This window comes from Pelophylax lessonae, assembly GCF_965119305.1.
Source record: "Pelophylax lessonae genome assembly, contig: HAP1_SCAFFOLD_370, whole genome shotgun sequence".
Classification (NCBI taxonomy): Eukaryota; Metazoa; Chordata; class Amphibia; order Anura; family Ranidae; genus Pelophylax; species Pelophylax lessonae.
In genome coordinates this window covers 95,660-107,500 of record NW_028119974.1, presented here as the reverse complement: position 1 = coordinate 107,500, position 11,841 = coordinate 95,660, and the positions used below count along the sequence as shown (strand labels likewise).

The window sequence follows — 11,841 nt, the reverse complement described above, 5'->3', positions numbered from 1 at the left end:
CACAGAACTATTTTGTCTTTGTAATGGAGTATCTGAGCGGAGGAGACCTACACTATCTCATAGATTCTTCAGCCCCAATTTCTACAGATGCCATCCAAATCCTTGCAGCAGAAATGATATGTGGACTGCAATACCTCCACAGCAAGGGCATCATACACAGGTAAGGACTGGAATAATACGATTAACCATGGAGCAAAATGAAGGGTGACATCACCGAAATTGCTATTTCTAGTTATGGGTAAAGTGATCAAATCAATTCCTGGCTTCTGATTTATAGATAACATAATGAAACCATTTTCTATACCTGTCCCTTATAAAATCTACAGAAGTCTTAGTGCTCCTATCCTGTTTTTAATGCAAGATAAATGGGAAACCAACTGGGCAAGTCAGACTTCCCCATAACCATTGTGGGATAGAAGAAGCTGTGATCCACCCAAAATTCTTTTTTTTTTTTTTAGTCCTTTACCCTCAGACAGTGGTCTTCCAAAGTGCAGCCCTTTGTTTGCATTGCTGGCCTTTGAGGCACTGTTTCTTCCACTGATATGAAACACTGTTCCTCCCAATGACACCAACAATGATGCACCATTCCTCATTGAACCATGGGCACTATGTCATTTTTTTACTCCCACCAACCACCAAACCTGAGACATTGCCTATTCCCACCTGGCCCCCCTAAAGTACAGTAAACTGGCCCTTTCTTTGGAAAGTTTGTAGACCCCCTGCCCTAGGATCAAAGTCTTCTAATTTGTGTGTTATGTACTAACTCTTTCTTCTCCTTACAGGGACATTAAGCCAGAAAACATATTCCTGAGCAACACAGGCCATGCAAAGATTGGCGATTTTGGATTGGCAGTGACGGGTGTTTTCGAACCAATGATGATTACAGAAATCGGTGGAGGCACGCGAGCATATTATGCTCCAGAGGTAAGAAACAGTCTACTGACTTCATTTTAGTGTTTATCTAGATACACATCTAGATACAGCTCTTCATTATTGGAGAAGAGTTAACATCATCTATGCTGGCATAGAACCATCTCTGTCCTATGCCTGGCATGACAGTATACTCATCATTCTTCTCTTTTCTTTCTACAGCGTTGGTTGAACCTGCAGTATGATGCCATGATCGACTATTTCGCTTTGGGGTTCATATTATACGAAATGGCGACTGGTACACACCCATTCTACAAATATTTAAAGGATACAACAATGATGATTATGGCGGTTTCTCTGTTTGATCCTGAGTATCCCCCAGAGATGGATTTTGACCTTATGGCCCTCATTATAAGGGTAAGTATAAACAGATCTTTATACTGGGAATATAGCACACAGAAGGAAAAAGAAGTAGGATTTTTTTTTGCAGGGCCAGCTAACGTTAGCATATCTGACAACCCATGCCTGATGGAAGAACTGTTCTGCCTGCCGAGTGCGACAGTTTGGATAAGATTTACATAAGGGGCAATGGTTGGGTATCGTAAAAATGTGGCTCAGCAGCATATTTTTATAGCCTCCCTTCCCCCAACCACAAGTGTAAAACGAGGCTTAACCACTTGCCTACAGTGCACTTTCACCCCCTTCCTGCCCAGGCCAATTTCCAGCTTTCAGCGCTGTCACACTTTGAATGACAATTGCGCGGTCATGCTACACTGTACCCATATGAAATTTTTATCATTTTTTTTCATACAAATAGAGCTTTCTTTTGGTGGTATTTAATCATCTCTGGGTTTTTTATTTCTTACAAAAAAAAAGAAAAAAGGCTGAAAATGTTGAAAAAAAAAAGTTTTTCTTATTTTCTGTGAGTAAATTTTGAAAATAAATACATTTTTCTCCTTCACTGATGTGCGCTGATGAGGCGGCACTGATGGGCACTGATAGGCTGCACTGATGGGCACTGATGAGGTGGCACTTATGGGCACTGATGAGGTGGCACTGATGAGGAGGTACTAATATGTTGCACTGATAGGCGGCACGGATGAGCACTGATAGGCGGCACTGATGAGCACTGATAGGTGGCACTGATGGGCACTGAGAGGTGGCACCGATGGGCACTGAGAGGTGGCACTGAGTGCACTGAGAGGCGGCACTGATGGGCGGCACTGATGGACACTAACGGGTGGCACTGATGGACACTGACGGATGGCACTGATGAGCACTGATGGGCAGTACCATCAGTGCCCACACTCAGTGCCCATAGTGCTGCCAGTCAGTGCCCATCAGTGCCTAGATGAGCAGGCACTGATGGGCACTGACTGGCAACACTATGGGCACTGATTGTGGGCACTGTGGGCAGTTATGTCACTTTATTTCACTCTTGTGTAATCAGGGCACTGGTGATCAGTGCCCTGATTACATTTCCCTGTGTCCCCTATGAGGAGGAGCCGCTGATCGGCTCTCCTCGCCTCACACACTGACAGTGTGAGCCGAGGAGAGCCGAATAACGGCACTTCCTCATTTACATGTGACCGGCTGTGATTGGATACAGCCGATCACATGGGTAAAGAGTCATGTTATTGACTCTTTACTGAGATCGGGATTGCGCTGTGTCCTAGCAACACGGCGCGGTCACGATCGCCGCTCCGCTTACCCCCGGGGATGCGCGAGAGAGGCTGTTCTGGTGCGCCGTCATATGACGGCGTCCCAGGATAATAGCTACACCGCTCCGCCCTCATTTGACGGCGGGCGGGTAGTAAGTGGTTAATAAAAAGTTTTACATACTGTACAACACTATTATATCATAACAGTAGACTGACAGGGGGGTTTAATTAGACTACTATTAGAGACACATTTTAAAAAGGAATTGTATTGTCCACGTGTTGCTTGTTCATGTTTAACATTCTGTTTCTCTCTTTATAGCTTCTTCAAAAAACGCCAGAGCGCAGGCGAATGTCCTTAAGAGATATCAGAGAGCATCCATTTTTCAACAAGATAGACTGGGTTGAGCTGGAATTGGGATGGTCACCTCCATTATTTCACTCGCTACCTGTAAGTATATTATTAAGAAAGGAGTTTGGGCATATTTGGGAGGAGTAGTGGATTTGGGGCTCGTTCACACCAGAACGGGGGGGGGGGGGGGGGGTTCCCGCACCGCATTCAAAAAACGCTCTGCACATGAGAACTGCAGGAGGTGTCAATACAATTATAATGACACCCCAAATGTAGGTCACCGGATTGCATGATACAGAGGAAGTATGTGAGCCGGTTGCATTGCGCTTTTTTAAAATAGAGCATGCACTACTTTTGGTGCGGCCCAGTGCGATTTCAGCCCAATCAAGTGAATGGGATTGTATAAGATATAAAAGTACAGCGCTATATAAAAGTATCAATATTAGGTGCTTAATAAACAATAAAGTAACCAGGTGCTTTTTGTGATATAAATAAAATGAATATATATACATCTCACACTGTCCAAAGGTGTATAAAAAAAAGGGGTACTCAGTAAGGTGCATGAGGTATAAAATATTCAAGTCCAAAGGTATAAAATATTCAAGTCCAATCCAGGAAGGTCCCAAGTGTATGTCTATATTGGACATTATATTCCCATAGGACTCCAAATTCGGATTTCCCCTGTTTCCTTTTCTTATCATTTGGACCATTATGAACTAATAAATCTCTGTCTATTTTACATACTTCATCCCGTTCCCTATTGATCTCATCAAGGTCATAACCTTTCTCGTAAAATCTCTGGCTAAGCATATCCGATTGCTGTCTATATTCATCGGCTGTGATGCAGTTCCGCCTGATTCGGATGAACTGCCCTTTGGGTATATTTTTAATCCAGGAGCGATGGTGGCAGCTGTCTACGTTGCTAAATTTACATCTTTCACCTACTTTTGAACCGTGCCCATGCACTGTGTCACTTTATATTTATTGAGATGGTAATTGCGCTGATTTTTTCACGTTTGCACAAGTGAATAGGATTAACACGCACTAGCACAGGAATGTGAGCGGGTAAATGAAGTGCGCTTAATGTTTATGATCAATTTCTGTATGAACAAGTGAGAAAAATGTTTCCTATTTTTATTCTTTGCAGGATCCGATGGCCCCAATACATCAGAAACTCGATATGGCCGATATTATGTCCTCGGAACACCCAAGTATATTTTTACCACCTGACAAAAAGCTCTTTAGCCATTTTACATTTGTCAGTGGAAGATTGAGGACAAAAACATCACCTCAACCATCCGAATCACCACCACCAGATCAAAGCAGCACCATGGATGGAGGAATCTCACTGACATCACTGAGCCCCTCACCGGAAAGAATCTCACCGACATCACTGAGCCCCTCATCGGAAAGAAGCTCACCGACATCACTGAGCCCCTCATTGGAAAGAAGCTCACCGACATCACTGAGCCCCTCATCGGAAAGAAGCTCACCGACATCACTGAGCCCCTCATTGGAAAGAAGCTCACCGACATCACTGAGCCCCTCATCGGAAAGAATCTCACCGACATCACTGAGCCCCTCATCGGAAAGAAGCTCACCGACATCACTGAGCCCCTCATCGGAAAGAATCTCACCGGAATCACTGAGCCCCTCATCGGAAAGAAGCTCACCGACATCACTGAGCTCCTCATCGGAAAGAATCTTACCGGAATCACTGAGCCCCTCATCGGAAAGAATCTTACCGGAATCACTGAGCCCCTCATCGGAAAGAATCTTACCGACATCACTGAGCTCCTCATCGGAAAGAATCTCACCGACATCACTGAGCCCCTCATCGGAAAGAATCTCACCGGCATCACCGAGCCCCTCATCGGAAAGAAGCTCGCCGACATCACTGAGCTCCTCATCGGAAAGAATCTTACCGGAATCACTGAGCCCCTCATCGGAAAGAATCTTACCGGAATCACTGAGCCCCTCATCGGAAAGAATCTCACTGGCATCACTTACGCCCTCACCAGCCCCCTTAGAGTATTTTTATGCCATAGTGTATGAATACCGGTTGCCTATGTTAATATTATTCTTGTTTATTATTATACAGAATATAGAGGTAACAGTTTAGGCAGCACTTTACAATATTATGGGGGATGGTACGATTACAATGCAGTTCTACACAGAAGGAAAAGCAGGGTCCTACATCAATTACGTCACAGGGGGACTCTCACCTACATCATCGCTGGGAAGGATCTGGGTGTTCTGGTAGATCCCATGCTTAATAATAGCATGCAATGCCAAGGTCCGGTTTCCAAAGCAAGCAAAGTCCTTTCTTGTATTAACAGAGGCATGGACTCCAGAGAGATATAACTTTGCCCCTGGGGCACAGGAATGTAAAAAGGTTAATGGGGGACAGGAATCTAAAGGGGTAGTGGGGGACAGGAATGTAAAGGGATAGTGGGGGACAGGAATGTAAAAGGGTACTGAGGAACAGAAATGTAAAGGGGTAGTGGGGGACAGGATTGTAAAGGGGTAGTTGAGGGACAGGAATGTAAAGGGGTAGTGGGGGACAGGAATGTAAAAGGGTACTGAGGAACAGAAATGTAAATGGGTAGTGGGGGACAGGAATGTAAAGAGGTAGTGGGGGACAGGAAAGTAAAAGGGTACTGAGGAACAGATATGTAAAGGGGTAGTTGGGGACAGGAATGTAAAGGGGTAGTGGGGGACAGGAATGTAAAGAGGTAGTGGGGGACAGGAATGTAAAGGGATAGTGGGGGACAGGAATGTAAAGGGGTAGTGGGGGACAGGAATTTAAGGGGTAGTTGGGGACAGGAATGTAAGGGGGTCGTTGGGGACAGGAATGTAAGGGGTAGTTGGGGGCAGGAATGTAAAGGGGTAGTGGGGGACAGGAATTTAAGGGGGTAGTTGGGGACAGGAATGTAAAGGGGTAGTTGAGGGACAGGAATGTAAAGGGGTAGTGGGGAACAGGAATGTAAAGGGGTAGTGGGGGACAAGAATGTAAAGAGGTAGTGGGGGACAGGAAAGTAAAAGGGTACTGGGGAACAGAAATGTAAAGGGGTAGTGGGGAACAGAAATGTAAAGGGGTAGTGGGGGACAGGAATGTAAAAGGGGAGTGGGGGACAGGAATTTAAGGGGGTAGTGGGGGACAGGAATGTAAAGGGATAGTGGGGGACAGGAATGTAAAGGGGTAGTGGGGGACAGGAATGTAAAGGGGTAGTTGGGGAAAGGAAAGTAAAAGGGTACTGGGGAACAGAAATGTAAAGGGGTAGTTGGGGACAGGAATGTAAAGGGGTAGTGGGGGACAGGAATGTAAAGAGGTAGTGGGGGACAGGAATGTAAAGGGATAGTGGGGGACAGGAATGTAAAGGGGTAGTGGGGGACAGGAATGTAAAGGGGTAGTTGGGGACAGGAATGTAAAGGGGTCGTTGGGGACAGGAATGTAAGGGGTAGTTGGGGACAGGAATGTAAAGGGGTAGTGTGGAATAGAGGTGGTTCTGGCCAGCTCAGTAGATTGCTTTAAAACAGGCCTGGATTCTTTCCTAGGTGTACATAATATAAATGGGTACTAATATTTATAGGTAAAGTTGATCCAGGGAATATCCGATTGCCTCTCGGGGGGTCAGGAAGGAATTTTTTTCCCCAGCTGTAGCAAATTGGATCATGCTTTGCTGGGGTTTTTCGCCTTCCTCTGGATCAACTGTGGGTATAGGATTGTGTATATGGGATTGTATGGTTGGGTTTTCTTTACTGTGTTTTTTTTTTGTTTTTTTTGGTTGAGCCAGATGGACTTGTGTCTTTTTTCAACCTGACCAACTATGTAACTGAAGGAATATCTATCCTCCATTTTGTTCCTTGACTCCATCTTGTGCGGTCAAGCCGACCCTTAGAGCAAGCTTGATTTAAGTGCCAATTTTGCCTTATCTTAACCCTTAGAACAAGTCTGATTTAGTGCCAATAATTATGGCTTATTTTAACCACTTTACGTCTGCCTGCGGTAATATTACTGCGGCAGTGTGGCACGATCCCGTCTGGTCACGTAGACCTACGTCGGGCGCGATCTCGGCTCCCAGAGCGCGCTCCCGCGCGCTGCGGGTCCCGATTCCGATGGCATTCGGTAGGGAACCGATCAATCACCAGATACTGACCAATGATTTTTGGTCAGTGTCTGGCGATCGGTCCCAACCAATGGCAATCTGTCCCCTGTCTGTGTAATGTAAACACAGGCAGGGGAAGTGATGTCACTGTCCCTCCTGGAGTCCTTTCGGTTCCAGGAGAAGACAGAGAGACATCAAAAACGTGAGTTCCACCAAGCAGCACACTGACACACCTCACATAGGCACATTTAACCCCTTGATCACCTCTGATCACCCCCTGATCACCCCCAAATCCCTCACAGTGAACACTATATACAGTGGTATACAGATATTTTACTGATCACTGTATAAGTGTCACTTGTGAGACTAGTTTGTGCCTGCGTTAGGCCCAAATTGGGTTAGGGCACCCGCCACCTATCCCCTAATAACGTTTTAACCCCTTGATCAGCCCCAGTTAACCCCTTTACACCCTATTACTCTGTGCACTAAATACAGTATATATGTAAATACTGATCACTGTATTTAGTGTCACTAGTGACCCTAATTTGCGCTTGCGCTAAGCCCAGATAGGGTTAGGGCACCCGCCACCTATCCCCTAATAAACTTTTAACCCCTTGATCTTCCCCAGTTAACCCCTTCACTCCCTATAACACAGTGCACTAATATATACAGTATATCACATAACTACTGATCACTGTATTTAGTGTCACTTGTGACCCTAATTTGCGCTTGCGCTAAGCCCAAATAGGTTTAGGCCACCCGCCATCTATCCCCTATAAAGGTTTAACCCCTTGATCTCCCCCAGTTAACCCCTTCACTGCCCTGTCAAAGTGTTCACTATATACAGTGATTACCGATCACTGTATTAGCGTCACGGGTGACACAACTTAGGCTAGCTAGTTAGCGTCAGGGTCCCACTACACCACCGTTACTTAGCGTCAGTTAGAGTCAAGTACACTAACACACATACACACACACACACCTCCATTACCAGTATAGTGTTTGAATAGATCAATATCTGATCTGATCAGAACTATGCTAGCGTCCCCATAATTTAGTGTTCCCCAAACGCAGTGTTTGCAAAATCACCACTGATTCCTGCTAGCACCTGCGTTTAGCCCCCTTGCCCAGACCACCTTACCCAGGCAAGTGTAGTAATCAATAGATTACTGACACTTCCAAAAAACACAAATCACACAAAACCACTGCGTTAGCAGAGTCAGGCCTGATCTCTGCTAGCACTAGCAGTTTTTTTTTGTAGCGACCAAATAGTCCTCGACAACCAGGTGCTTTTATTACCTAGTAGTCGCACTACTGTACCGGTAAATTTAGTTACTAAAATTACAAAACGTTGGTACAGTGGTGGAGAGGTCTACAGTATACTGACCATGGCAGGTGAGAGCGATGGGGAAGCCTCACTGTCAGAATCAGGGTCAATATACGAACCAGATGACAGCAGCGGCTCCCTGACAGATAGCTCCGACAGAGGGGTCCCTGCTAGGGTCAGGCGTACCCGACCCCATTCTGGAGTTGCTGACTTGCAAGAACTGGGAGTTTCTCGTATGCAGCAGAGTGCCAGTACTAGTGCCGCTCACACTTCTCGTGATCTGGCAAGCACGAGCGGCCTAGTACATCCTGGACCTTCAACCAGCACTGCAGTATCACCTGGTGACGTGGCGAGTCACCTGAGTGCAGTTGAAGCTGGTGCGGTGGCTAGCACGAGTCGTGGCCCGCAGCCACCGCGTATCCGAAGACAGGCCCGTAGAGCCCATAGTGTCCTCCCTGAAGCGCTGGCATATCCTAATTGGCAGCCCACAGATTCCACAGCGCCAGTACTTCCCCCATTCACCGCCCAACCCGGAATCCAAGTGGAAACAGCTGGTTTTAATCCCATAAACTTTTTTGAGCTGTTTTTCACTGAAGATCTTTTCAGATCTATTGTGGACCAATCAAATTTGTACGCTCAACAATTCATCGCCGCCAACCCAAATTCACCCCTTGCCAGACCATTCGCCTGGAATCCTATTTCGATTCAGGAGTTTAAAACCTTTCTGGGCCTTTCCTTCAACACGGGCATTACAAAAAAGAATGAATTGCAGTTATATTGGTCCACTGACCCAATTCATTAAATGTACGTGTTCTCTGCTGCTATGTCCAGGATTCGATACGAACAAATATTTCGGTTCATGCATTTCAACGACAATGAACTCTGTCGTCCTCGGGGAGACCCTGCATATGATCGGCTCCACAAAATTTGGCCCCTCGTAGACCACTTCAATCAGCGGTTCGCAGCCTTGTTTACCCCCCAACAAAATGTCTGCGTTGACGAGTCCCTGATTAAGTTTACTGGTCGCCTTGCTATCAAACAGTACCTCCCCAGCAAGCGTGCCAGATACAGGGTCAAGTTGTATAAGCTGTGTGACAGGGCCACAGGCTATACAGTTAATTTCCGTGTCTACGAGGGAAAAGATAGCACTGTGGAGCCCCCCGACTGCCCAGGCTACATAGGGAGCAGCGGCAAGATAGTTTGGGACTTGGTGTCACCCTTATTCGGAAAGGGGTACCACTTGTACATGGACAATTTCTATACAAGCGTGCCACTTTTTAGACACCTCTTTCAATTTCAAATTGGCGCTTGTGGCACCGTGCGATCTAATCGCCGGGGCTTCCCCCAACGGCTAGTAAATACCCCACTGAGCTCGGGGGAGAGAGCCTGCTTGAGGTGCGAGGAATTGCTTGCAGTGAAGTGGAGGGACAAACGAAACGTTTACGTGCTGTCCTCCATTCACCCAGACACGGCAGTCCAAATTACTACGGTCTCCGGTGTTGTTGTTGAGAAGCCCCTCTGTGTCCACGACTATAACCATAAAATGGGAGGGGTGGACTTCAACGACCAGATGATGGGACTGTACTTAATTGCCCGTAAGGCCAGACGCTGGTACAAAAAAGTGTCTGTATACCTATTTCAATTGGCTGTTTACAACGCTTTTGTCTTATACAAAGCGTCTGCCGGAACATTATCCTTCTTTCAATTCCAAGAAGAGATAATCAAAGCCCTTCTGTATCCAGCTGGTGCTCCTGCCCAACTTCCTTAACCAGATGCAGTGAGCCGGCTGCATGAGAGGCATTTTCCGGAATTCCTCCCGAGTACCCCTACCCAACGATACCCCCAAAAAAGATGCCGTGTCTGCAGCAAGCGCGGATTTAGGCGTGACACCCGGAATTATTGTCCCAACTGTCCTGACCAACCTGGTCTTTGCAACGGTGACTGTTTCCGTCGCTACCACACACTAGTGGATTATTAGCGTAGGGTACAGCACGGCACAGTTTAGGGCACATTTACACAGGGTCTCAAAAGATGTTCGATGGCTATCGTCATTTTGAGAGACCCGAACCTGGAACCTGCAACTCGACGTTTGAAGAAAAAAAAAATACATAAAAGCCAAAAATAGTTGTCGTCTCACTCTTTTTTTATGTTCTTCTACACTTCCTACTGTACTTTTAATGTCCTTTGTTTGTTTTTTCATTCTTTTGTGACCTGTTTCTCTTGCAGGTACTCGTCGGCTACCACGACATTGATTTTATATATTCTGACACAAACAGCGTTTGCGCTCAGCATATATGGATACCTTTGCTGGTAGCAGCTGTGGTGATTTTCTGATTTCAGCACTGCAGTTAAAATCCTATTTTGGTATACGTGGATAGTGTCGTGTATACCCATCATTAAATTCAGTGGGTGGTTGTTTGGGCGGTTAATGATGAGTAATACTACGCATTATTCCTGTGCTGATTTCTGATAGGTTCTCTTTTTTTTTCGTTCAGCCCACAGGCTGCATGAAAAAAAAAAAAAAAACTATATGCCAAACAAGGACCAGCAATGTACTGGTACTTTATTGGTACTTTTATTGCTGTCACAAGGGATGTTTACATCGCTTGTGACAGCAATAAAAGTGATCAGATTTTTTTTTTTTAAAAAAACCTGTGGTAAATTTAAAAAAAGAAATAAAATAAATAGGAAAAAAATAATAATACATTTTTAGCCAGCCCCATCGACGTGAGCTTGCGCACGAAAAAAACGTATACAGACGTCATGCCCGCAAATGAAATTGCTGTTCAAACCACACGTGTGAGGTATCGCCACGATCGCCAGAGCGAGAGCAATAATTTAAAAAAAATAGCTACTCTCATACTCTAAACTGGTAACTGTTAAAACATTTTTAAAGCGTCGCCTATGGAGATTTTTATTGACCGTAGTTTGTCACCATTCCGCGAGTGTGCGCATATTTTAAACCGTAACATGTTGGGTATCTACTTACTCGACCTGACATCTTTCGCAATAAAAAAAATGGGCTAACTTTACTGCTTAGTTTTTTTTTAAATGCGGTGAAATGTAATTTTTCGTAATTTTTCCCCCCAAAAAAAGGCGTTTGAAAGACCGCTGCGCAAATACCACGTGACAAAAAATATTGCAATGACCGCCATTTTATTCTCCAGAGTCTTTGCTAAAAAATATATATAATGTTTGGGGGTTCTAAGTAGTTTTCTAGCAAACAATACTGACTGATTTTAACTTGTGAACAAAATGTATCAAAAATGGGCTCGGTCCTTAAGTGGTTAATTCAATACCCCTGGTCTAGAGGAAAACAGATTTCGTCTCAAAATACGGAAAGGTTTCTTCACCGTAAGAGCTGTGAAAATGTGGAATAGAGGTGGTTCTGGCCAGCTCAGTAGATTGCTTTAAAAAAGGCCTGGATTCTTTCCTAGGTGTACATAATATAAATGGGTACTAATATTTATAGGTAAAGTTGATCCAGGGAATATCCGATTGCCTCTCGGGGGGTCAGGAAGGAAT

The 11,841-nt window shown here is 45.2% G+C and overlaps 1 protein-coding gene across 1 annotated transcript in view; it reads left to right on the top strand.

The window, feature by feature from the left end:
* The window catches only part of LOC309543821 (ribosomal protein S6 kinase alpha-5-like), a gene marked incomplete at both ends in the record, with an annotated part of 93,688 nt that overhangs the window by 304 nt on the left and 81,543 nt on the right, over positions 1 to 11,841 (top strand). Inside the window, 4 exons of the mRNA XM_082276254.1 lie at positions 6 to 160; positions 783 to 924; positions 1,093 to 1,287; positions 2,851 to 2,979. Coding sequence (XP_082132380.1) covers positions 6 to 160; positions 783 to 924; positions 1,093 to 1,287; positions 2,851 to 2,979 — 621 coding nt within the window. The remainder of the gene's footprint in view (positions 1 to 5; positions 161 to 782; positions 925 to 1,092; positions 1,288 to 2,850; positions 2,980 to 11,841) is intronic.